Source organism: Scomber japonicus, chromosome 14 (assembly GCF_027409825.1).
Source record: "Scomber japonicus isolate fScoJap1 chromosome 14, fScoJap1.pri, whole genome shotgun sequence".
In the NCBI taxonomy this organism is placed as follows: domain Eukaryota; kingdom Metazoa; phylum Chordata; class Actinopteri; order Scombriformes; family Scombridae; genus Scomber; species Scomber japonicus.
Window position 1 is genome coordinate 26,005,979 of NC_070591.1, and position 27,433 is coordinate 26,033,411.

The following is a 27,433-nucleotide window of genomic DNA, read 5'->3' on the forward strand; positions in this document are numbered from 1 at the left end:
ATCCCTGTTAAAAACCTTATTCAATGTGAGTGACTGGGTCAGTGACTGAGTGAGTGGCAATTATGTTTATACAGTTTATAATTTGTTTTTACAGAGTTCATTCTGTCCTAAAAAATTGTAAGCAGATGCTATTAAAAAGAAATAGATAGATAGATAGATACTAGATCTGGGTTGTAGGATGCATCTCAGCGCCATATTGGACCAGGGTCTAGCAGCTCTCTACAGTAGAGAATATCAAACCTTTGCACTGTTTTGGCTGTTCCGTAGAAAGAAATAATAAAACCAAGGCACAAGGTATAATTTCTTGGCAAGTAGTGATTTCACATCACTCTACTGTCTGAGCATGTTGAATTGAATGTACTGTTAAGTGGATGAATCTTTGCAGTGGGACTTTCCAATCCAGCCTTACGAAATAGTCACAAAATTGACACGGATTTTCTCAATTTTTCGTGACACACAGCACGACTTTCAAACGAATGTATTTCAATTGGAAGTATATTTCATTCATACATCCCTTATAAGGGAGGTGGAGGGTTAGATAGGTAATAAAAAGAGGAATTTCGTGACTATTTCACAAATTTTTGCTTTGAGACTCAGTTACCCATTGCAAAGTTATGAGTGAAGTAAATTTGTAGCTTCAATTTTGTATTATTATTTATTATTACATTTATTGACAGCAAACCTTGATACAACCACATGCACACATAGGAGTCAACCAGTGTCTAAGCACCAACAATTATTTGAATGTTTCTACTGCTTTTGGTTTTCTTTCGATAAAACAACAAATTTGTAACTGTTACATTAGAACAACTTGAACAACTCCACTTATTATATAACTCAATTATGTAAATAATGTGGATAATGTCAGTGTGCGTGAAAAATATAAATATCATAGCATATTTTTTCATGCACTGACATTGACATTTTTAATATTTTTAACTATTTGAGAAGGTATTAAGTCTCAGTGCTCGAATAAATCCTCAAATAATTACAAAACAGAGGCCCGACTTGAATTCATTGTACTTACTGTGAATGCAACAGAAGTATTTTGGTAAATCATCAGTGTTAATAACAATGTATTCTGTATCACAGATAAAAGTCTGGTATTTTGTTGACACATACATACAATGACTAGCAGCAACCCAGTGTTGTGTCTATGTGCATTTATCTATGAACTTTTACACTATGTATCCTAGACCCTGTCTGTGAGCCTGAGTTTAATACTGACTTCTTTTTTTTCACATTTAAAATTGTGCAAATTGTACTGAACATATAATGATTGATAATGTGCTTCTATAAGATTTCACCAGTGTGTAATTAATACTTGGTTGAGCCAAACGGTGGATTACGGATAAGATTAATCTTATCTAAATCCACTGAATAAATCCATTAAGTCATTATGACTGGTATAAGATACGGCAATCATTATTACAGTATGTTACCAATTTGCCTGTCTGAATTAGAAGTTTTAATTAAAATTTGGACCCGTTCAGTTCATTAAAGTGTTTGAAGCTGCGATCTTTGCTCTTGTCTGTCAGATCAGACACAGTGCCAGTGCTCAAGAGGTCCAAACAGCCAAAAGCCTGTTCCACATTTTCTCAGCGGGGATGCTAAACTTGTTAATATCTGGAGGATTTTTTACAAGCAGGTAGGAGCCTCCCAGAAGAGCTCCTGTAGCACAGAACATCAGACCACGGTTTATCACCTGTAAAAAAAAATACACTTCTTTAATTACTTTGGACTCAGTTCTGTCAGTTTTAAGCACAAAATTATTTGTTTCTCTCAACTTCACAGCAGACTTTGTTACTGAATTGCATTTTGATGTACACATCACTCACAATCATTAAGCAGATCAGAACTACAAAGAAATAGCCCTCCCATGAAGTATGTGATACAGTATCTTTATGATGCAGTTAGTTTCTTTGTTGGAGAAACTCATTGCCTTTTCAGATCAGTGGTTTTAATGGGATATTCCAGCAATTTAGTACTGCCGTTTAGTACATTTGGGGAATGAGGGAAGCACATATTACCAAAAAATCAAGATAGCAGGGGCCAAGATATTCTCACTTTAATTCCTAGCATGAGTCAAGCTCCAAAAATGCTACATTTATACATACATCCCATAATGCAACTTAATTGCATTTGATAGACTTTCATTGCACAAATAACCTCACACTTTATAAAATAAACTTTCAGTTAAACATTTGAAGTCTCAGGCCCAAGCTTATATAACCTTGAGTGTCATCATCTGGGGTCATCGTAATTATCTGCACTAATTTTGCACATGGACTAATCATGTGAATATATGCTCATTGTTCAGTTGATGTACTCGCATTTAATTAATTGCAACTGAGGATTTTATTAATTGTGCAGAAAATCAGCTGAATATTCAACTCAATTTAAACGTGTCTATAGATAAGCATATAATTAAGTGAATTCAGTTTGAATGTGTGAGCTTTGCTGTGCAGAGCGAGGTATGTGCAGAGTTTGACACTAAACCGTCATCCATCTGCTGAGAGGGGGAAGAATGTTTCACAGGGTAATGAAACTTTTCTGGATAATATATCACATACACACACACACACACACACACACACACACACACACACACACACACACACACACACACAGTGACCTTGCTGTTATCTCATAACCTATAATTACAGCAGCCTCCCCGCTCTTGACTATAGGACACAGACCTTCATGCTGTATGTGTCCATTTCAATATCACACAATTATATTATACCAACGACAATCATGTTCTGCTTCCATATATACTCCACACAGTTTTCTCCCCTCCATAGAGGTTATTTTGCCCTCCGCTCACATCCCTAAGGGTTTAAACAATTTACAAGGACAGCTTTGAAATCCACGCTGTCCACCTGACAGTGAACCATTAGTGCAGAAGCCATCAGCACAGGTCACATCGGACAGTTTGACATAGTGCCAAGGATTAACCGACCAGCCAAGCACAGGAAATCAGGAGCATTTTTCTCTGTTCAACAAAGGTTGTTCGATGTTTGTGGCAGAAATAAATGAAATGTTTCTAAAAGGGGCATCACGTCTGCCTTTCATGCTCGTTGCTGATAATACAGCAGCTTCAAAAGAGTCCTGAATTACAATATTAAGATGTTCAAAGGTATGAAATATCCTGAAAAAACATTAATTCTATGCAGCAAAGATGAAACGAATGAATCTGAAAAGAAAACACATTTTCACAAAGTGCCTTACTCTGTCTTGCCAATGCCAGCGCTCCACGGCTTTATGGTACCTTGTCCTGGTGAAGGTGACCTGGAGAAGGTGAGGGACAAGTAATAATACAGATTTTGTGTTAGGTCAAGCAATGTGACAGACATGTTGACTACGAAGGTACTTGCCATTGTGTAAAGTGGAATTATTGTCCTGGGCATGAGGAAGTGGAGGATGTTATCAACATGTTTTCGGAAAAGGAACCATTTGGAGTTGACATGTGCTCGCATCTACAAAGCAAATGAGTACACCTGTTAGTGAAAAAGTGAACAACCTGTCCTTCATATAGCAATGTTCTAAAAGCTTCACACAGTCTCCTCTACTCTCCTGACAAAGGGTAGGGGGATTAAGCTAAAACAAAGTGCTGCACATGACTTACAGCAGTGCTGAGACCATTTACTGGCATATTGAGTATATGAATTTTAATGTGCAGATGGCTGTTGCACGGCTGTCAGATGTAACAGAGTGTAAATATCTACAGATAATTGGAGTCAGCACACTGAGAACCCGACCTGACTCTCTTATGCTTGTGAATATCTATTCTTCCTCTCATGTACAAACAGTACATCCATTATTAATTTTTAACTTTTGTAAAAGTAGCCGAATGGCAATGGCATAAGGTTCAAAATGACACTGACACAGCTCTTGAAAGGTAGCTTTTATCACCTTCAGTGTGAATTATTGTTAGTGTGGAGGAGACTGCATCACTTTCAATCAGTCACGTCTTTGTAACTCTGACCATGTACCAAAATAAAAGTCTCTATACTTCATCCTATCACTACCTTTAAAATAGTAGTATTAATTGGTCTCTAATGGATGCCCTAACCTGGTGAGCTTGAGTTGGAAATATTAAATATTTACTTCAATGTAGTTGTACATGGCCAGGTCTGCGATTGCATGGTCGTCTGGAACTCTCACTCTGGTGTACTCAGGCAGTACAGCACCTGGGCAGACATGAAAGAAAATGATCAGATTTTCTTGTGATTTATTGCTTCATTCTGTGTCTTCTTTAACCTTTGCTCGTATAAAAAAGCACTTACTGAAATCCTCATTCAACTGCTCCATTATTTCGTCAAAGACAATGCAGTCCTCAAAGCCCTATAAAGCATAAATGGATGAATGAGTCTCCATTAAAGTCTTTTCTTCTTTTTTTTTCATTTAGTGTTACTTACAGCATTCATTCCCTGCCCATAGAAAGGCACCACTGCGTGGGCAGCATCGCCCATAAGGACACACTTGTCGCCAATGTGATATGGGGAGCACTTGACAGACACCATGGCCTGCGCAGGCAATCGGAAATAATCCCTCTTGAGAGCATCACTGTGAGGCACAAATGGAAGTAAAACAATTACAAACTCATTTTGAGGTATTCGTTTTGACAGATGCATTTTTCTAAACAAGACACTCGGGTTTTGCTTGGCTCCAAAGGCGTCTGTCACATGTGAATAAGTTGAAACAACCGTGATCTGTCTGCACTGGTAAAGTTAAACGTCAAAGCCAAACATAGGAGTGAAAGCACACAATCAATTGTTTATGCATGAGCGCTTCAAAGTATGTCAACCCAGAGAGGAAAGTTAGTGAATGAAAACCTTGAGCCTTTCCAAAGCTCACGCCTCTCCTATCTTACCCTGCAACATGTGGTTCACCTCAAATTAAAACCTCACAGCGCAAATCCATGTAACCGTAAGTCTGCAATTTCACACTTCGCAGAGCATAGCTGTGGATGTGGCTGAAGTCGACGGAATAATGGGAAATGAAAGTGTTTCGAGGACAGATTGGTAGTGTTTGAGGAAGAGATAAGTGTAGAAGAAGAGCAGAAAAGGGGGTAGACGGTAAGAAGTGTAGGGGCAGAGGTGAGAAAGTCACTTACACTCCTATTAGTGGTATGGCGTCAGGGAAGTATTTCTGGAAAAACTCAATGACTTCATCTCCTGTGGTGATCTTCTCAAACTCTTCAAAGGGCATGAAGAGGGTACAGGTAAATGTCTTATCCTAAATTGGAAAATAAACACAGTGCACAGTGATGTCAATTTGTTGTGGCACACTTCTTGTCAGGTTAAATCGAGTCATCTTTATTTATACAAAGACATTACACCTTATGTAATGGTTCACAAAGTTAACTTATTTTCACCTGCTACTCCGACTGTGGGATACTAGCACTATGTAGAACTTTCATGAATTGGTAGAACTACTAAGAAAAATGACTGTATTTTATGTTTCAGTAGATTACTCTTTTATTTTTTGTTATTTGTTATCTTTTTAAAAAGACTGCCCTGTAGTTATAAGACTCTATACAGCTCTGCTAGGTTGTTCTTAAGCAAAGCAGTGATTTATGCTAAATGCTAACATCAGCATACTAACATGGTGACCCTTACTTACCCAGTGCTAACATTCTGCATGCTATCTTAGCGCAAAGGCTAGTGGCTACACCGCTAGTGGCTAAATAATACACGGAACAATACAGAAAACGCAAATGAAATCCTGAAAATATGATGTCTCCCTACATTCAGAGCAGTCTGGCAGTTCAACAGTGGCATGCTTCTTTGAAATCTAGAAAAATGTGTCTAATAAGCAAAAATACTGGGCGAACAATTAGGCAGATACAGCACAGCAAGAATTAGGCCAATCAGTTAAATAAAGACCAGGCACAGCACAAAAACCATGTGACACACACACGTGTTTTAGTGGAATATCTAATCTGGTCATGTTTTAGCACAGTCTGGACTTGCTTTCACAAAAGTTTTAAATTTTATACATGCATTCTTTATTTTCACTGATACTGAGGAATAAAAATAAAGTATCTGTGATTGAGTTTATTGAAAGCAGATTCACATATTTCTTCCCAAAGCTTTGAGCCACATCCCATGCTATATCCACAGTCGTTGTTTTGTACAAACATTTATTAGTTTATTTGAAGATTGATGGCTGTATGATATGAGCTTCAGCCATCCAACTTAGTCAAACCAAGTGGATATTTTCCTAATTTAGTTTGTGTGGTACCAAATTCCCTCTTTTGCGTTTCCCTTTTGAGCTGCAGTGGAAGGATAGTAAAAAGAAGAGGGGATTAGGCATTTAGAAGACTGTAACTTTGACAGATATCGACTTGATTTGACTCATTTGGACAGCCGAAGCTTCATATTAGCTTCAGACAAACTTTAAATACATTTTAAATACATTAAATATAAACACAGAGGGAGGACTGTGGATTTTGTCCCCCATCACTTCTATTGAAAGCCCATTAAGAAGGGATCTTTCAGTAGCCAGTATAAACAGGAGGAATGATTACAGCACGAGAAAACTGTTTTAATGTCCATTTGGGCTGCTGACTGTTGTTTTAAGACAGACTTGACAAATTGTGAAACTAATCTTTTAGCAAGTTGGCGTCTTGTTTCAAATAATTTATTAATAAGTTATGTGTTTCAGTGGTCAGAATGAACACTCACATAAAAATAAGCATCCTTTAATATATGCTGCATTCTTTGTTACAATTTAATAAATGCTATACTTTCCTGTGTCTGGAAAATCCTCCCTCCTGAATTCATGAATACAAATGTAAAAAGCAGACTCCACCCGCAGCAAGTGATGGATGAAAGAGCACTGAGGTTGTGGGTGTGTCATTATCTGCCCATCTGAGCAGGTGCTATCTATCAACATCATATAGTCCTCCCAGACGACCTTTTAGCACCATCTGTGTTACCATGGTATCCACAGTGGCAAGGATGTTTCTGTTTTGTCCCCCCTCATCCCCCCTCAGGTCTAATGTGTTCCTGGGAACTGGGGCAGTGAGTGACAGAGTCAATGCACTCTAGAGTCAGCTGACTTAACCTGGTCTCATTGAAGAAAGCTAAAACTGCCGTTGCTGAGTCAGCCAAGCAGAAAAAAATCATTTTGGGGATTAAGAACAGGACAGGAGAGACAAAGAGAGAGCTGACCAAAAAAAAACAAAACAACAGATTGATGAGATGGAGGACACAACTGGTGTGTGAAAAGTAGGTTGAACCTCAGGGAGCTTAGCTGTTTTGCTGTGTAAGATTTCTGATGAATCGGCCTCCACTGGCTATGGGAGCATCTGCAAACGAGGCTAATTAACTGTTTGAGGACATCCCAAAGGACAATCATGGCCTGAGATTTTCTGAATTGATTATGCTCGGGGCTCGCTACAACAGCTAGTGTTTACCAAATAATTCAAATGAATAACCTCACAAGAAGACACACATACATTGCTCAACTTTCAACTGCACTGAAGCAAAAAGAAAAACAAAAGACACACTCACCAAGTTGGGGAGGGCGATCATCATGAATGTGTTTCGTGGCCAGATGTGCAGATAATTAGGCTTCATGGCAAACTGCGGATAATGATGAAGAGTAACATAAACACATAAACATGAAGATGCCCACAATGGTGCCTGAAAACTGTGAGAGTAGCACTATAGCAGCATCTTAGCATCTTCACTAAAAGAAAGGCATTGTATGGAGAACTGACCTCTCCATTCATGGGTGGCATGGTGAGCTCCATGTAGCCGTGGGGGATGTAGGTCTGGCTGTAATTGAAGCGGCTACGACGAAGGAATTGCTTGCGGATGGCAGAGAAAGCTCCATCACAGCCTACAATCAGGTCTGCCTTGATCTCCTCCAAGGACCCATCTGGCCTGAGAAACATACCAGAGGCATGACAAACGTACATATATACTGACATCCATATGGACAGACGCTCCAATCTCCACTACACATAACGACTCCTCCCTTCCCTGTCCATGGGAAGAGCTCATACTACACAGAAAGGATGCTGGCTCTTAGATCTGACTGTTCACTCAAGTGCAACTGCTAATGCATCTGTAACTCGGTGCTAAGCACATCTGAATATTCTCTTGGCATCTCATTTAATGATCCTTGCAGGATACATAATGATTTTTAGTGTTGCCAAATTGCTTTAAACACCATTCCAATTATTTAGACAGCATCACGATAACAGTGTCTAATTAATTTCATTAGTCTTTGACCCCATTGCTAATAGTTATGTATTCATCACTTTCACATCACATCCTGTATGAGGTTGTGCATCATCAAAAACTCCGGGTTTAAGGATTACAGGTACGTCGTCAGGCTGAAGCATTAAGCATCGAACAGTAAAGATAAACATCTGCAGATCCTACTAAGATTGTTTCTTAAATTGTGTAGCTCCACGTTGTCCCAAAATTCTCAAAACACTTGGATCTGCATTACTATCTTAATACAGAACATGGAGACTCCACGACGACAGCCTGGAGCATACAAGGCTAGATCTATCATACAGGTAATCTGGGTACCAGGATCAAGTACCCAGAGGCTCTTGAACAAAAAGGGGCCCTCAGCGATGGGGGAGAAAAAATTTTGCACTTGTTTTTTGTTATGCTCCACAGAAATACAATACAAGGCTTGATTAATTATGGTCACTGTCAGAAACCTAGAAGTGTCCAAAACAAAATATGAGTTACAAGGTTTCCAACTGACAGTGACGTTATCCAATCGGAATAAGATAAAAGTTATTTAGGAACATGACCTTCAGTGACCAGGAGCCCCTGTGGGTACTAATGCAGCCTGGTCTTTTTGACCATTTTAGCAATATGGATTTAAGCTTAGTGGTGACACTTTACTATAAGTCCCCTTATTTAGCAATTATGAGCACTATACAAACATTTAATAAACTTAAAACCATTTATAAACTATTTATGAATGCTAAATATGGGAGACTTAAAATAAAGTGCTACCATATTGATCCAATCTTCATTTTAAAGTGAAGCTTGTGAAGACAGTCTGTACTCTCTTGTGAGTCCTCCAACTTTATGAAAAAAAAGTACATTTGACAGTTTTTCTCAACAAATATAAAGGATCTGTCGCTATCCTTATTTTCATAAGTTTCACCATGAGATGTTGATTTTATATCATGTCTGCCCACCGCAGTGCTTCACTCCTTCAGACGTCAATATCGACTCTGTTCAGTGATATTCTGAAGCCTCATTAACATGTTATTGTTCCTATGGTGATAAAGTAGATTACTGTTCGATTGTTGAACACTGGACTATAAGAAGAAGCTGGTCATGCATATCTTTTCATGCTGATGGCTATCTGTACATTTCCTGGCTACTATGGGAGGAAGCTGGTTATCACTGTGGCATCTGGCTCCTTGTGTACATTTAATTATACAAGCTGCAGAGAACAAATATGAGCTGTCACAGTTCAGCTACAGGGTAGAGAGAAAGAGAGGGGGGTGTATCTTTGATGTGTAAGGTACTTGCCAGGGTTTTTGGATTCAAGGCATACTCATTGCCTTACGGAAAACCTGATTAAAGTGCTTTAAAGTGTTTGTGCAGTGCTTCAATAATTTCACAGTGACTCATTCTAATCCACAATTTAAACCAGGCACACGCTGAGCCACCAGGCATAACAATAAATAAATAGAGATGACAACATACACATCAAATGAAATTCTACACCTTTTAGATAAGGTGTAATTGAAATTGAAAAAGTCTGTGATCAAATTAAACAGTTTGTCCCTCTGTATACTGTGTTAATAATTCACTGCATGCCTACTCTAATTCCCACTACTGAAAAGACCTGGAGCTGTTTCAGTGTTAATTGGGTTGTAAATTGTATGTCACATTTACCTCCAAGGACGGCGAAGACAAAGCTACAAAGAAAGTCACGTACAGAAGATTAAAAGGCAACATGTTAATCACCGTCCCAGACCTCTGGCACTTAACATGAACAGGGCCACGTGTGTTTACATGCAGGAATGCAGAGGGAACATGATCAATAAAGCTGCAGTTAAAACAAAGAATCCAAATGAGCAGATCCTCCTGCTAGATTAGCCTCCGTATATGTGTGTGTGTGTGTGTGTGTGTGTGTGTGTGTGTGTGTGCGTTCATCTGTTAGTGTGTGAGCCTGGTAACGATTTACCTGACAAAGGTCATTAGCCCTGTTTCTGGACTCCAGTCCTGCAGTTTGTGGTCGAAGTTCAACTTTGTGTTTGGATACATCTCTGCCGCTGAGAGAGTTAAAACGTTACAAAAAGAGCTTATATCACACATGCAGGCCTGACATAACGACAGCAGGTTCATATGACAGGTGATATATCATTAAAACACAGGAACTTTCACAATTCTAATAAAAATGGAGCAAGGACATAGTAGAGAGATCTGCCCCCCCCCCCCGAAGGGAAATGACCCCACACTGAAAAGCATGAATCTTATGAAAAACACAACACAGCAGTGAGTGTATTTGGTTTTGTGGAAACCGAAGTTTAGGCTGTCACACTCTCAGAAATCTCTTTATCTCCAGTGTTCATTCCAGGAGTCTGGATCGGCTCTGATAACAGAAACCAACCTCACAATCAGCCTTTTTTTCCCTGGGCAATCTAATTAAAGACAGACCCATGTAGTGACACATTATCTCCAAGCGTACACCGAGGCATTTCATTAAATATGAGGCGAAATCCTTTTAGCCCCCAAAAACACTAACACATCCCTTGATGTGCTTGTGCAGCTATAAGACTTGCGTGAAGCTGTGTAATGCACTGGGAGTATCTGCAGTGGGTATAAGGCGCAGCTCGTTTAGCAAGCTGCCTAATTTAGGGACAATTGTTATAAAGAAAGAATGGGTCTTTCAACTGGGAGCTTTGTGAACAGTTCATTAATTAAGAATGGATTGAGGGTATAGACTTAAACTTGATTAAGGCATTCAAGTAGAATTGAAGAACATTAATTAGTATACTCTGTGATATGCTGTTTGTAAAGTTAAAATGACACTTTGTAACTTTTAAAAGGAGAGCTCATAAATTGTTACTCTTACAACTGAATAGCTGAATTCATAAACAGTAAGATGCACTCTTGCTCAATTCAATACTCTCAGGTGTTTTGTTGCTACAGCCTTTCTTGGTCTGCTATAATCAGTATCTTATGGAGGCTAATATAGGCTAACAAATGTATGATTTATGGAGGTTTATATTGTGGTTCGCTGACTTTATGACTCTTTTACACTAAATATTGGTATTTCGCATTATCCTATAATTATTACTTGCACCTGCATTAACCATTGTTCAACAAAATGTTGATGGCCTTGCTTTAAAAATCAGTATATGTTTTCAGATTGGCAATCGTCTGGTTATTTCTGCACACATATTATAGCATTCAGTGTTCAGTGTTAATGTACTGAGACTATTATGGCTCAGTTATGAAAAGAAACTTACCTGTTAGCAGCTCTTTGTTCAGATTGGCTCTGTCTACCGACAGGATGTACTGGAAGCAGAACAGTCTGTATTATAGCATCATTGTACAGGTAATGCAGCTTCATAAACAGACACTCTAATGTTGTTTATTTAAAATGGGAACAGGAAGCCTCTTGGGTTTATGCTGTGTCTTCTTACATTCATGACTCAACGTGCTTTCACTGTCTTGCCTGTACATTGTTGTTAAATTTCATTTGAGATGAACAAAGAAAAACAAAGAATTCCACACAGACCGACCGTAAATACAAATAACAGACACATTTTATAATGACATGCAAACTCAGATTACATCATTGTGACACCACTTCACTTCTAGGCTGTAATGTTTTATTGTTTTGTGGTAAAAAAAGTAAAGTCTACCCAAGTTGTCACTTATGCTGTTCATCATGTAGTGCATCCTTGAGTCACTTCAGCTACCCTGCCGGATCTCTGCATGCACACACATACTTTGGTTTGTGTGTGTGTGTGTGTGTGTGTGTGTGTGTGTGTGTGTGTGTGGCCAAGCACACCTTTGATAATGTGAGGTCTAGCAAGCTGCAAAATGAATATTTAATCTGCAAACTGGCACAGTAAATGAGGCAATTCTTACAGTATGCTTACCAACAACTAAACACTGGTACAGTAACTTGGATGTAGTGAGGAACTATTTCCAGAAATCATCTAGATCTAGTAAGAAATGGTGTGGACACTGCTGATATATCAAACCCCCATAAAAGAAACCTAAAAGTTTACTAAAGTCAAAATAACACGACATAATAGAACTGCACAACCTTGCAAACAACAATAGAAACCATTAAAATATGTTACTAATACCAACTAATCTATAATTACAGTTAGGTAGTTAATTCAAACGTCAAATGTCATTCAAATGCCTGAATGTCTTATTGCAGGACATCATCCTTGGAATTAGCCTATCTCTTAAATGACAGTGCTGTAATAATTGTACCATTCTTTTGTACTTGACTCATGTCCTACAGCTGGTGAGAGGTCACTTTAAATCACTTTTTCTGTGATGTCGTAATTTAATGTCAATAAAGTTCCAATAACACTAATGACAGACTTACCTGGCCTTTCTTGCCATAGGGAATTGGAGACTGTTTCCCATTCAGTGAATGGATCATTCTGGCATTCATGGGGATTCCCTTGGAGACAATCTGAGGAACAGAAAGATTATTGCAGGAGATACTGACATTTAAATAAGAATAAATAATGATGTATGAAGTTTTACTTTGCACTGGGAAATCAGTGTTTTCAAACTATAAGTAGTACAGTGTGAACTGTGGGCTTGTCTGTTTGGTCAATCAGTATCTGTCTTTGAAAGTACACATGAAAACCTTGTGAAGCAGGCTTTGCTTTGTCATGCTGAAAAGTCATGCAAGTGTAAAAAAAGGGGGTCTGATGCAGAGCGGGCAAGCGTACATAACATGCTCAGTACAGCAAATGTGGACCAACAAAAAAGACTGCTGACCTCACATGCCAGAATAAAACATCTTCAGTAGACTGCAAGAAAAGAAAGGAGGGTGGATGGATTCCCTGGGGCACGGCCACATGTTTGGAATTCATAATTAGAAATCAAGCTAAACAAAAAATGAAAAGGTTTCCACCCACTCACCTCCACTTCAGTCTATGATGTGTGCTTAAATAAGATTATACAGTAAGAAGGGCTGGAATAATGCTCCCAATGATCCCAATGTGTGTTTCTTAGGCACCTTTTCGACCAATAAACAGCAAGATAGAGTCACCATGTCCCTGCAAGTCTGTCCTTAAACTCTATTTCTACATTATTAGTTGAACAGTGATTCATCAGTGTACCTTATCCTCCATTCCAACACTTTTCAGAGACTGTCGACCTCTGTGAGATAAAGCCAGGTTGATGCTTCTCCCCTTCACAACTTTAGCTGTCCGGATATCTGTCCAAAATAAGACGAGACAATGAAATCAGTTCTTTTCATTTGTGTATACTGTTCAGAATGTGTGAATCTATATTTCAGAGGGATGAGTAATGTGCCAATGTTATTTACTTAGCAAAGTTAGAGAAAGAAAGTTGAATACTACCATCCCGAGTTTCAAAGACCTCCACATCAAACCCTCTTTTGGCAAAGAAGCAGGCATTCAGTGCACCAACCTGAGGGGTCAAGGGGAGTCAGTGCTGTTCTTTGAAAATCTTGCCAAAATGTGTGTGTTTTACACTGCCAGACAAGATTAATTATCTCTAAACTGCACAATATCAACTCTAGGCTGCATACTCCTGAAAACTTTTGTAGCCTTTATTCTCTTTATGTCACATTTTTAAAAGCAAATACACTTCTTTGACTTCCAAAAAGTACTTTGTAGAACTGACATCCCCTTTTTCAAGAGGACAGTTGCCTTGGAAATGGTTGATATACAGTCAACAGATCAAGAGGTACAATGTATTAACAATTCACTTTCACTTCTGTCTTACCAATCCTCCGCCCACCACTGCTACAACTTTTTTCTTGTTTGGTCTGTCGGCTGATTTCTCCATTGTTCTCAGGGTTCTCAGGTGGTCTTACCCACTGGCTGTCCACTTCAAAGTGCTTCACAAGAGTAGTGGGTAAAGATTTAAAAGAGGAGGAGCAGAGTGAATCTCATGCATGTCATACAGACCAGTTCCCCTTTCAAAGCAAACACAGCAGACAGATAACAAAGGGCTTACCAAACAGCGCCTGACAGTCCTCTGTGTCTGAGTTTCTAAAGGCCTACAGCAAACTAGATATTTTTTACACTTTCATACATATTTCTATAATATATAATAAGCTATGGTTCAATGTTATATAGTCTAAAAAAAACACTGACTCCATGTGGGATATAAGGCCACAACAATCTACATGTGGGTTGTCAAAAGATCTCCTAAAACTAGCCGTGTGTTGTTGTGTGTTTTGCAATAAGGATCTCAGGATGATATTCACTTTGTGTATTGTACTAAAAGAAAGGGAGAGGTGATCAGTGGATTCTAGCTTCCATAATATCTTCAGTGACATAATGAATGTCCTTGATTTATGTAAGCGAAGAAATCCGTCTCCATCTAGTGGCTGAGTGATGACATACACTGTCTATTTCATTTGACCAAAAGAAAAAATAAATAAAAATGTCAGTTATAATTATTAAGAAATATTATATATATTTTTTACAGCCTTTCCTTTTATAATAGCATGCTGCACTGTTTAAATAGTACTTGGCAAAATTCTGCAAACTGACTTCAGACCCAATTGATTTCTTTTTTAAATTATTATTTATTATAGTATTGACCATGTATAGTGATGAGCTTAGATATTTCCATTTGATGAATTTCCCAGATGGGGAAAACTGCATTGTCTTACTATACACGCTAGATATGAAATAATCTGCAAAAAGATCAGATCAGATGGTATCCACAAAGAACATGGTGACAGATGCATGTTAGAGGCCACTGCATTTGAATAGCTGTTGTGATTTTTTTGTATAGCCTATCATGTTGTGTGTACATTGCATTTGAATATGCTTTGTAAGGATACTACATTGGCCTGGTCTCACTTGCAAAACACTTTTTAAAAGAAATCTCAGTGGTACTTCCTGGTAAAATAGATAAACAAAACCGAGTTGACTCATAAAATAATTTTCATCTGTCCATTCATAATTCAAACATACAACAGCACAATAATAAAACAGTATGAAGCTAATTAAGAAAGGGGGGAAAAATACAGGACACTTGACACAAAGTTACACACAGTAGTACATCATCACACACCCACAATATCAACAAGAGATGACAAGTGTATTATTGTGAAATTAAACCAAGGTTATTTGCGTAGATTGGAACACCATCAATTAAAATGTTCAGTCAGAGTTACAGAGTTGAGTAGCTTTTAACAGACTTTTTACTTCGACTTCCTTAACTACCAGAATAAAGGCTTGTTGAAACAAGAAAAAGTTGAAACAATAAGATGGAAAAATTTTTTAATTATACACAGAAATCAGTGCGACATTCAGTCCAACCGGTCTAACACGTTTTAGATATTAAAATAGAGACAAAAAACTTAAGCAATACATCCACACACAAACAGCATTATCACTGCTTTACATTGCATTCTTTGCTGACTGAGTAGTACAACATAAAACATTAAATAGTCAAATTAAGCATACAATAAATAAACAGTACATGAAAAACAAAGTTCGTAATAACAGTAGGATAATTATGGGATTGCTTTCTTGTTATTATATTATATAACTCGCAATTATTAGGTTTTTTTTTCGTCGCCTAATTATCAAAGACGACAGTCGTGACGCGCCAGACAAAGCTCTCCTGTGAAAATCCGCACGCAGACTTTCTAATCGATATTAGAGACAATGACGCACCGGTATTTCCATAAATAAATTCAACAATTTCGCAGCGTGCCAGTTGTATTAAGTCCAATTATTTGTCTGATTTATAGCCAATAGCTATTATCGTCATAAAATGCATCTACCTGGAGAGTTTATTGCAGAAAGCATAACTCACTATGTTGAGTTGCACTCTGCTCTGTCTTCGCTTGCTCCAGTCTATACAAAGATGGCGCCGTAAAGGTTTGTTTTCCATGGGTGCAAAGTATGTTTAAGTACATTAACCGGACGGCCCAGTGTACCAGACATCTCCAGGCAGTAGGAAACCGTTGCGGTCAAAACAAAGACTTTAGGTAAGCATTGTCTGGCTAATGTCTTTACTATTAGATAAAAATAACTTGAGTTACTTTCACACTAAACGACAGGCTACTTAAGTTGGCTACTGAACTAACGTTAGCCGCAGGAGCCTCTAAAGCCGGTTGGTTTGCCGAAGCTAGCAGTTAGCTTTGTTGGTACATAAGCAGCATAGGCAGCTACAAAACGCTTTACATGCGGGCCCACATATAATATTAATCTTGTAGTAGTAATAATAATAGTAGTAATAATAATAATAATATGTATTCTTTTTAACACTTAGCAACTGCGGGAAATTACATGTAACCACAGGACTACACGAGTCAGCCCGGCTGCCTCTTTTTGTTGCTAATGTAGGAAAGCTAATGCTAGTGATCGTCTGTGACTGGGATTATTTCATGTCCTCTACAACTGTGGTTCCCAACCTTTTTAATGTCAAGGTCTCACAATGTGATATAAACCAGGCAGCGAACCCGTATTTGATAACATGTAGCGTGAGGGTTCTCCATCTGATAAAATGTAGTTATTTCATGACTGTCTAAACTATAGATTGGCAGATTAGCAGTGAAGAGCGTGAAGACCATGAACAGAAGAGTCATCCTCATACATCCTCTCATTTACATCTAGTTAATTCAATAATAATGTCATTTAAGTGTATACAATTTTTCTGGTGAATTGTGAGATGTATTTTTAGCTTTAAGAATACGTTTTAACTAACATATATATTATATAACATATAATATAAACTCATTATTATTATTATCATTATCATTATTATTATTATTATTATAACTAATTAACACGTTGGTCTGTGATATTTCAGAAATGTTAAAAATAAACTTTGTGGAGTTAATCAAATGCCACATATCTAAAAAGGTGTGCTACATCAACTACTTTTGGGCTGAGAAACTAGGCTTCTGTCATGTTTTTTTTCTTTTAAACTGATGTTTAACTTATTTAAAACTCAAGACTAAGACTTAAAATTTACATTTTGAATTTAAATATAATAGTTTTTCATAATAATTGTCGCAAGAAAATAAATGCATAAAAAGCTTTGAACAAGGTGCTACTCTTTTTAAATCAGCTATCTGCTGTAAACTGTTTTCAAACCCGAGTGTACCAGAGTGTCTGTCACTCTGTTAGTTTGTTGAGTGACATCTTTAAATCATCTCAAAAATGTTCATTCAACTCCAGATCTTAGCTGAGAGGCTGCAGCTCACCTGTTTGTGTGTCTGTGCTGCTGGCAGGATTTTCATAATGCAATGTTTCCTGACATTCTCAAACAAATCAGTTGGACTAGCTGTGGCTCATTTTAGCTTTTTAAGTAATGTTCATGTCATAAATTACATATTCAAAGATAAGATGTACCTTGATTAATCCCCTGAAGGGGAAAATGATTATTTATTATAATAGACATAATTACTGCTCTTGATTTAGTCATGTGAAGAGAGAAAGATGGAGTTATTTAAATACTTCTCCTCATAATGTCAAAGAAGATAATTGTTTGGATTGATTTCAGAGCATTTTTATTATCTAAGCTTAGCTGTTACACTTTGGTTCTTATCTTTGAACCTGAAGTTTTCACATTTGGGAGTATTTTCACCTGCAGTAATTAAATTGTTTAATAAAATTACATCATGTCTTAGCAGTGATCACAAGTGCACTAAAAACACAACTCGTGGATTTTAAACATAATAACTAATGTTATATTTGTGCATGGGAGACATTTTCAATTCTGTGATTTTTGAAACTTTTAAACAATAAAGATTCACCACTGTTCCTCACAGACTCCACTAGTGCCGGACTGCAACTAGTCAAAAATGTGTAACTCTTGTGTTAAATAGGTAGGATCGTTTGAGATTGGTAAAAATATTGGTAAGGTCAATTCAACACCCGCCTTGACATACCTAAATTTACACCCATGCCAGGTGCACTTCACTGCTGCACAGCCTGAGTGAATGTCCATTTGACCAAATTGTGGCATCTGTTAACCCTCCCTGAAAGTCAATGTAAATCTTAGTGAGTGTATAAGTTGTGAACCAAACTTAGTATATGTCTACACAGTCTTTGTCAACCTTGACAAAGTAAACCTCCCTAGGCCTTCATGTCAGGTTCAATCAGAATATGAACAGCTCAGGATGGACTCATCGACTAACTGCACTCCTCTTCAACTGTACATTTGATTTCGTCCACTGCAGGCTGGTGTCATCCTTGCCATTCAGAATGACCGACCCGGCTGTGAACAGGGTGGTTGGTGACATAATTCGCTCTCCCGAGGACAAGCGGGTTTACAGGGGCCTGGAGTTTACCAATGGCCTGAAGGCCATGCTCATCAGTGACCCAACCACAGACAAATCCTCAGCTGCTTTGGATGTCCACATAGGTAATCCAGTATAATCTTTTATTATTGTTATTTTAGGATAGATAGTCTGTATTTTTCATGTGGCTTACCAACGTACATGGATCATTATTCATCATATCATATCATTATTTTTATATTGCATGTGATGCGTATAAGTAACCTTTAAGTTGCAGAAGTCATCAACATTTCCATAAGATGCATAGGAAACAATGTTGTGCTTCCCAGATGTACAGAATAACCTCAATACTGGCCATATGTTATCCAGTATTCCTGCCACAAATAAACCTGTAAACATAATATTTCTACCATTAGTGTCCATTTCACAGAGAAAATGGTTACCCAGCTTAAAATGTTTTCAAAGTTAACCATAACTCCTCCTACTCTGACTAAGCAAACAGTGGGTTGCTTTGACAGCAGGATGAGGAAATGATCATGTAATGTAATAAATGACTTCTCTTTACATTTTTTTTAGTGGCCAATTCAATTTAACCCATAAACTGAGATAATAAAAGTCGCACAAGTTGTTAAACCGCCACAATAACCTGTTATCAGTATCTTAGTCATACATTCATATCAATTAAAAGAAAAACTAAAACTAACACATACATCATACACAGCTCCTTCCACTGAATTTTATTGACGTCTTTCACTTTAAATTCACAGGTTCCTTATCGGACCCAGGGAACATCTCAGGCCTGGCACACTTTTGTGAACACATGCTGTTCTTGGGAACGCAGAAGTACCCCAAAGAGAACGAATACAGCCAGTTCCTCAGCGAGCATGCGGGCAGCTCCAATGCCTTCACCAGCGGAGAGCATACCAACTACTATTTTGATGTGTCCCATGAGCACTTGCAAGGAGCACTAGACAGGTACATTCATTGTTCATTTGAATCAGATTAAAGTATTTATGTGAAGTATTAATGTTTATTTTTTTAGTCATTATTAGCAACAAAGGAAATGAAACAAATGAAAACTTGAGTTCCAGTACCAATTAGTCTCCAAAATGACCATAGAGATGAAAAAAAACCTCTCTGACAGTGTTTACATAGATAAACATGATAAACCTCCAAGACAGAAGTTATAAAGATGGGTACAAAGATATTTGAGACAATATGTAAAACTAACAGTGCATATACAGCACCTTTTTGTCAAGTGAAAGCAGATACCATATGTTCACCTAAATGGTTATCTTATTATCAGTATACGCAGTGCTTCTGTCTTTGGTTACCAGACTCAGCCTCACCCCCTCCACTCAGACAGAAACCTTGCAGGTATACTGGTGAGCCTCGCAGGGTGGTGGGTGAGGAGGGGGTTGGGCAGCTCTGCTCACATGTCAGCTGTGGCGGTTCGTAGAGGACAGGTCGCACGGTGTCAGAATCGAACCTTTCGGGATAAGCTTACCTTCTTTATAAATGAATGAGCATGCACCTGTTTTTGTGTCATAGGCTAATTGCCCCCCTCCCCTCCTCATCAGTGAATTGTGAAGACCATCTGGACTGTAGTGGTAGGAAAGGACAGTGTAGGGTACGCTGAAATATTGATGATGATGCCTATTTGAAAAACATTGTGTCTGAAAGGATTATTCGTGTCATTAGCTCCTTAACTATACCCTTGTTATAATAATCAGAATGACTAGATTATACAGTCCACACCTTCTGGACAGCGTATAAATATATTTAACATGGTTGATCATCCAATAGTAAGAAAATGTCTCTACAGCAAAGCTACAGTGGTTTTAGCTGCTGTCATTTTCAGCTAAAATCTTTTTTCTAGACCCATGATGGGCTAAACAATTACACTAGAGCTAGAATGCACTGGATATCTCACTGGAGGGAGCATTTTTGCTAACAAAGACCGACAACTGCAAGCACCCCATAACATAATCACATTTCAGTAACATGGGTCATGGAGTGATTGCTTTGTAAGATCCTTTTTATACATTTAAACAACCAACTACTGTAACTGTAACAGGTACAGTTTTAGTCAGATCCAACAAGATTTTTGGTCATGATTCGGTACAGCTTGGAGTCTTTTGCATAAATCTTCCAATCGACAACAAAAACTAATTGGGGGGTGTAGCTTTAAAAACATTCAAATGATATGTTGGCCCATGATTCCCTCATTTGCATGGCAGTTGCTCACTTTGTACTCATGCAAATGGATTTCTGTTTCTGCTTTGTATGTCCTTTACATTAGACACTTAGTTTTAACCCAAAACAGCATTAGGCTACCACTCAAAGCCCACATTTAAATATGTTTAAGATGATACCACTTTAAGTTTTATCATCACATGTCTACTTACTATCCTGTCCAATGTTCACTTTATTTTCATTTTGTAACATCTGTAGGTTTGCTCAGTTCTTCCTGTGCCCACTGTTTGATGAGAGCTGTAAGGACCGGGAGGTGAATGCAGTCGACTCTGAGCATGAAAAGAACCTGATGAATGATGCCTGGAGGCTTTTTCAGCTGGAGAAGGCAACTGGCAACCCAAACCACCCCTTCAGTAAATTTGGAACAGGTAGAAACTCTTCAGACTTATCACCAATCCTCGCTTAAACATTACATAATATTATTATATATTATCATGAATTTTAGCTTAGGTCTGTCACATCTATCTGTCTTTCTCCATCTAAATATACCGTTAACACAACTGGAATAATATATTTTAGAACACTAGATCTTTGGCGTAGATGATCTGATTTAGATATTGGACCAGGCTACTATAATTTTAAAAACACAGAACTGGGTGATAATTCATACCTTATGTTTTTATAACAGTCAAACCAAACCAGGTCACTTTTGACCAGGAGGACAAAGGATGCGTGGTCAGGAGGGGTATTTTTAACAATTTTTGCACAAAAACACATACATGAACCCTTGCTGGTATGACCCAATAAATGAAATAAAACCAAACATTCTGCAGAATGAGGTAAGCATTGGCAGAGGTTGTGTTAATCACTATACCTTTTTAGCAATAGCACTTCCCAGTGTGGAGGGAAAGCATTTCGCAGCATGAAAGGAGCTTACTCTGCGTTTCGGGTGAATTGCCAGGTCAGAGTGAGACGGACTTGGAGCAGCTCCCAGCTCAAAATAGCCACCTGATGGCAGTCTTGAATTATAATATCTTTATTCCACTTCAGAACAGAAGAGGATCAGACAGGGTCTTGAAAGTCCTGCAGTCTGAGGAGACAAACGTAATCCTCCCCAGATTGTTGCTTATTTTTTCAAATTAAAAATCCTCAACCACCAGTACTTCACTTGCTGCAGAAGTTCTTATAGGTTTCATTAGTGTGTTAGATTTTAGAAGAATTCACAAATGGCAAGGAGTTGTTTTTGATGAGCCAGGCTGTTGTCACTAGGTCATTATAAACTCTGATCATAAAAAAAAGCATGTGTTCTCAGATCGTACTCCTCACAAGGTTTCCTGTTTTAGTCCTTTAAATAGTTAATGCCCATCTCTGATGTTATTCTGTGGCTGCTGTCTTGGTAGTCTGAAAAGAGGAACGTCCATTCTTCAACCGTGTGCATTGATCCGTATCTGTCCATTTTTCATATTGCATCAATACACTGCTCATATTCAAAAATCTGTTTAGTGAATCCTCATTAATAATTGCAGTGGGATTGATGACGATGAACCTGAAGGAACTGATGAGTTCAAGCAGGCAGATTTACATAATATATTTTATAGAACTCTAATCCACTGGGCTGATTTCTTTCTTTTTATAGGTAACAAATTGACCCTTGAGACCAGACCCTGTAAAGACGGGATTGACATCCGCCAGGAGCTCCTCAAGTTTCACTCCACATACTACTCCTCTAATCTCATGGGGCTCTGCGTGTTAGGAAGAGGTAAGAAATGTCATGTTTGAATGTTACAAAGACCTCAGAAGAACTCAAGAGGCATGACAAGCCTTTGTACTGTCTATTACTCAAGACAAGAAAGAGGAACAAAGGCTGCAAGTCACTGAAGGAGTTGGTGGACATCGCCTATAGATGTTTCTCACGATATTTCAAGGTTTATCTGTAAGGGATTATACAGCATATTATTGTCAAATCAAATGAGATACTGTACCTTGGTATAACCACCCAAAAACAAATGAGACCTTTGGCAAGACAGAGTAGCTTCTACCTAATTACAGTTGTAGTGTTAGTCCATGTATCCTCCACACCTCTTTTCTTCCTGTACTGCATGATTGCTTTTCTATAGCTGTGGTGTTAATTTTCTTTTTTTTTATGTAACATCACCTTCTCATTGGCTCTTCTAGTTTCACTCTTTGTAATATCTCTGCAGGTGTGAGAAACTCTGCTGCCTGTGGTGAAAGAACAGCACCCTCTTCCTGTTCTGCCTTTTTACAACAGTCTTTGCTATAGAAGAACAGTTGGACAAATTACCCAATAAAGCTACTATTATACATTCCAAGTGACTGACAACTGGCAGTCAGTATTTAAGAATGATTAAGTGTCCAATTTAACTTAGAAATAATTGTATGCATTTTTCTTTCTAGGTGTATAATTCAGTTAGCTCTTATTGAATAAAATGTCACTTGAATGTTCATGTTTAGCTGACATGCTGCAACTCTATCATTCTCATTTGGATAGTAAGTGACGGAGTGTGACAGAAGTGCTTACAAGAGCATCCTAGCAGGATTAAAAGCTTCAAGTGGCTCTCAAGTGACAGCTGCGAGCATCATGGAAGTCGATAATGGTCAAAATGTGACAGCTGGTTTGTTTCACTTGAAGAGCATAGCCAGAGATTACGCTTTCATTCACTCTCTTTTGGCGGCTACTTTTTGCCTAATAACTTTGTTGTAAATCTGAGGTCAACTATAAATGAGTTTTCTTTCTTACTCTTCACCCACAGAATCACTAGATGAGATGACCTCCATGGTGGTCGAGCTGTTTGGAGAAGTGGAGAACAAGAACGTGCCTATCCCAGAATTCCCAGAGCACCCATTTCAGGAAGAACATCTTAGGGTGAGCTTAGTTTATCTCCCCCATCTTGCACTTTATGTTAGAGCTGTGATGTAAATCCATAGTCAGTAATAAGATCAGTTTCATTATGACCTGACATGTTCAGCTCATATATTTCATTTTCTACATTGTCCTTTAATGCTTAAGTAACTTGATTTTCTTTTTTTCTGGTTTTCCATCAAAGCAATTCTACAAAGTGGTGCCTATCAAAGACATCAGGAATCTGTATGTGACGTTCCCCATCCCAGACCTACAGAAGTATTACAAGTCAAACCCAGGACATTATCTGGGACACCTGATCGGTCATGAAGGCCCCGGAAGTTTGTTATCTGAGCTAAAATCCAAAGGTAGGACACAAATTAGAGCTTCATAGTCGACCAATATTGTTAGGACATTGAAACTTGAAACTATGTACTGATACTCAATTGAAAATGACCATGAATATTATACTTTCAGGCTGGGTGAACACACTCGTTGGAGGGCAGAAAGAAGGAGCCAAAGGATTCATGTTCTTCATCATCAATGTGGACTTGACAGAGGAGGGTCTCTGTAAGTATTCAGTGGTGTGGTTATAATGATTCCCCAGTGCGGTCAGATTTGTGTATGTGTGGGTAAATGAAATAAACGTAATGACACATCTTCTATATGTCACCTCAGTGCACGTCGAGGACATCATCTTCCACATGTTCCAGTACATCCAGAAACTGCGTACTGAGGGACCTCAGGCGTGGGTGTTTGAGGAGTGCAAGGTAATTAAAGTTGTCTGTTTTTAATGGCAACATTTCAGTCAGGAAGGGCAGGACAAACATGACCCTGATTATTTCTGCTTACTGGAGAAACTAATAGAGCAGCTGAGAGATTGACAGGCAGTAGACACTGATGTTCTCCATTCTACCTGCTGACTGTACATTTAGTTTGTAGATAATACTACATTTCAATGCAACATTAAAAAAAAAAAAGAATCTGTCTCAAAATCTGAAATGTGTGGAGTTGTTGCATGTGTTTGTGACGTTCTCTCTCCTTCTCTCCCTCCCTCTCTCTGTCTCTAGGATTTAAACAAAGTGGCCTTCAGGTTCAAGGACAAGGAGCGACCCCGTGGCTATACCTCCAAAGTGGCTGGTTTGCTACACGTAAGTCCACTCTCCAACTGCAAAGGTTGTTTCCAGGGCGACACAACGCAGCTCATTGCGTCTGTACCTGCTGTCGTCATCGGGCTGCCTGGTGCTACTTTTGAGTCTGTTGCAAAACTGGAGAATGGAGATTTTCCAAAGCCATAGTCAAAATTAGGCCAAACATGTTTTTTTTAAAGTCCTGTATTACAGTGGCAGCCAGATTTGAGTACATCATAGCCTCTTTTCCACTAATTACAGGCTTTTTTTTTTCTTTTTCTTTTTTCTTCCCAGGTTTTGCAGTGCAAATAATTGTTTGTCACCCTCCTATTTTAACAAAAGCAGGTAGTCATCATATCACAGTGTAGTGTAGCAAGTCTGTAGTCTAATCTTCATTTTCTTCTTGCAACAGTTTGCTTTTTTCCTCTGAGTTATTAAACTTTGTGTGTGCGTCAATGTTGACACTAATGCTTTCTGTGTTTTTCAGTACTACCCTCTGGAAGAGGTTCTAGCAGCAGAGTACCTTTTGGAGGACTTCAGGCCAGATCTGATTGAGATGGTGCTGGATAAGCTGAGACCAGAGCATGTCAGGTCAGTGTGAGAACATCATGTATAGAAAACTGATGCCATATACACGCAGCAACACACAGTCTCCTTTTTTCAGTTCTCAAGTATAACACAGTTGATATGTACTGGTTGACTTGACTACTATCACAGAAAACTCAACTTTAGAATCAATGTTTGTGTTTTTTTGATGATCATTTACCACAAAGCCAATGATAACAATTGTTTGTCTTCCACAGTAACATTAGGCCAATGCTGTAACACACTATTTAACTAAATATAGCAACATTTGATCAGTGTGCTTAATTGCAAACAATATTATTTTTTATTTAAAAATTGGTCATTGCAAGCCTAATGCACAAATAGACCCATTCAATTATATATGTATATACCACCAAAGAAATACCACAGGAAGTCTTTGAAACTGGTGGTTATAATATTTTTTTTGTTGCCCACCAGCTGTGTTAAAAAGTGCCGTTGACCCACTTTGATATTTGGATCAAACAGCTTTTTCAAATTTCTGCCTTACAGATTTGATTATCTCTGCAGCCTTGAAAAGGGCCTGTTTGTTATATGAGGATATGGATATGCATGCTAAGGAATGCCTTATTAAGATGTGCTTTTTGAATTGGAAATGCAGAATTTCAGTTATGAAATGTTTTCTGACTTGTTATACATGTCCGTGTTATATAAAAGCATCAACCTATTAAATTGTATTTGAGCTTCACAACTTGATTTGCTGCAGACGTAGTTAGTCTTTTTTTTGGTCCTCTGTAGAGATGCTAAATAGGTTGAGACATTTTTGAGGAACTTTTTTTTTTAAAGCAAGAGGATTACCTATCAGAGACCATACTCCACATGAGATTGATGTTGGAAAACGCATATTTGGCAGGAGTAGCACAATCTTCACTTTTCTTGCAGTCCTGCATAATGATGTTGCCCGGTGTAGCTTCAACACTTTGATTTTTACGGGATGCTACCGTTGTGTCAAGCAAAGTGCAGGCTCGTAACTGCTTCCATTTCTTAATGCTCACCAGGGAAGAAATTGCATGTGCTTGTTGGCTGACCCTGGCGGTTTACGTGCCAGTCTTCCTCTTCTACTGAAGTGGCTATTTAACCTTGGGGTTTTGCCAGCACTGCTTGGAATTCATGACGGCATTTCCTCTATGGATCAATCTCACCCCAGCAGCTGGAAGTGAACTTAAAGCAAGTTAGGTTGCATCATTAAAGTGATGGAAATATTCATCACACAATTTGGTTTTACATCGAGTCTTAGTTGTTTTGTATTAAACAGTAACCTTCGGTTAGCGCTGATTGAATAAATAATGTTTAGGCTCCAGTGAGACACACACACTTTAAATGCAGCACGCCAAGGGCTCCAACTTTGCAGACGTATAGGAATTCTAAACAAAGCTCATCTGTTATAGGCGGACAATGTGTCAATGGACGTGATCCAACTTGTGGAATACTAATAGAAAAGCGCTCGCATCTCACATCTCACATTGTATGGCAGTAATAGAGTATCTAATCAGCTCTCACAGAGAAGTTTTTGTATTAATGTAACCTGACCAGATTCCCTCTTTGTTCTTTTTCCAGAGTTGCAGTGGTGTCAAAGTCATTTGAAGGGCAAACGGACAAGACAGAAGAATGGTACGGCACGCAGTACAAACAGGAGGCCATCTCTGCTGAGACCATCAAGGTGAATCACTGCTGCTCTCAACAAGTCACACAATACTAGCAGTCTGGCTGTTCAGCTCATGATAATACATAACAGCAGTGTGAGTTTATTATAAGATGCAAGTCTCTGATTATATGTTTGTGTTCTAGAAATGGGAAAATGCAGACCTCAACGGGAAGTTCAAGTTGCCAATGAAAAACGAGTTCATCCCCACCAACTTTGAGATCTACCCTCTTGAGAAAGACTCTCCGTCCGTCCCCACTTTAATCAAGGCAAGTGTTTTTGCAGCAAAGTCACTCATCATTACAGGACTAAGGCAGTCTTTCTTAACTGCTTATTGGGGAGGGGCTCATGTTTTCATATGATAATATAGGGACTGTTGCGATTGAGACAAAGCATTTAGCACTGTTGTCGCCATCATGTCAAGATCAGAGAAGCTGAGCTGTTAACAGCAGCGTGCATGTTTGATTCTCTGAAGCAAAGACTGACTAAAAGCCGCAGTGCCTTTTGTCTTTGTCAGTGTTCCTGCTGAGTGCAAAGACCACATTGTGATCTGTGGAC

At 38.5% G+C, this 27,433-nt stretch overlaps 2 protein-coding genes across 3 annotated transcripts in view; one reads left to right on the forward strand and one right to left on the reverse strand.

The window, feature by feature from the left end:
- Positions 1–636: 636 nt before the first annotated feature.
- On the reverse strand, positions 637–14,110 carry LOC128372479 (kynurenine 3-monooxygenase). The gene is made up of 15 exons (XM_053332571.1): positions 13,956–14,110; positions 13,568–13,637; positions 13,325–13,422; positions 12,577–12,666; positions 11,474–11,522; positions 10,186–10,273; positions 7,733–7,898; positions 7,524–7,595; positions 5,120–5,241; positions 4,422–4,569; positions 4,290–4,347; positions 4,111–4,193; positions 3,378–3,479; positions 3,232–3,291; positions 637–1,705 (listed from the first exon to the last, which is right to left on the reverse strand). The coding sequence occupies exons 1-15, from the start codon at positions 14,016–14,018 to the stop codon at positions 1,559–1,561; spliced, it is 1,416 nt and encodes a 471-aa protein (XP_053188546.1). The 5' UTR covers positions 14,019–14,110; the 3' UTR covers positions 637–1,558.
- Positions 14,111–16,075: 1,965 nt separating this feature from the next.
- Positions 16,076–27,433, forward strand: part of ide (insulin-degrading enzyme) — a 28,599-nt gene continuing 17,241 nt past the window's right edge. For both annotated transcript variants that reach the window (XM_053332457.1, XM_053332458.1), the window contains exons 1-13: positions 16,076–16,185; positions 18,385–18,569; positions 19,212–19,419; positions 20,899–21,068; positions 22,277–22,399; positions 23,412–23,524; positions 23,706–23,868; positions 23,978–24,070; positions 24,179–24,270; positions 24,571–24,651; positions 25,118–25,221; positions 26,791–26,893; positions 27,022–27,144. In XM_053332457.1, coding sequence (XP_053188432.1) covers positions 16,100–16,185; positions 18,385–18,569; positions 19,212–19,419; positions 20,899–21,068; positions 22,277–22,399; positions 23,412–23,524; positions 23,706–23,868; positions 23,978–24,070; positions 24,179–24,270; positions 24,571–24,651; positions 25,118–25,221; positions 26,791–26,893; positions 27,022–27,144 — 1,644 coding nt within the window. In that variant the 5' untranslated portion in view covers positions 16,076–16,099. The remainder of the gene's footprint in view (positions 16,186–18,384; positions 18,570–19,211; positions 19,420–20,898; positions 21,069–22,276; positions 22,400–23,411; positions 23,525–23,705; positions 23,869–23,977; positions 24,071–24,178; positions 24,271–24,570; positions 24,652–25,117; positions 25,222–26,790; positions 26,894–27,021; positions 27,145–27,433) is intronic.

Bases quoted from the DNA above. Each gene is read 5' to 3' on its own strand.
- LOC128372479 (XM_053332571.1), bottom strand. From the start codon at position 14,018: ATGGAGAAATCAGCCGACAGACCAAACAAGAAAAAAGTTGTAGCAGTG. The intron at 12,667-13,324 runs GTACACTGATGA...TCTGTTCCTCAG, and splicing joins GTGTTGGAATGGAGGATAAG to ATTGTCTCCAAGGGAATCCC. The intron at 7,899-10,185 runs GTAAATCGTTAC...TATGTTTCTCAG, and splicing joins GGGCTAATGACCTTTGTCAG to GCCAGATGGGTCCTTGGAGG.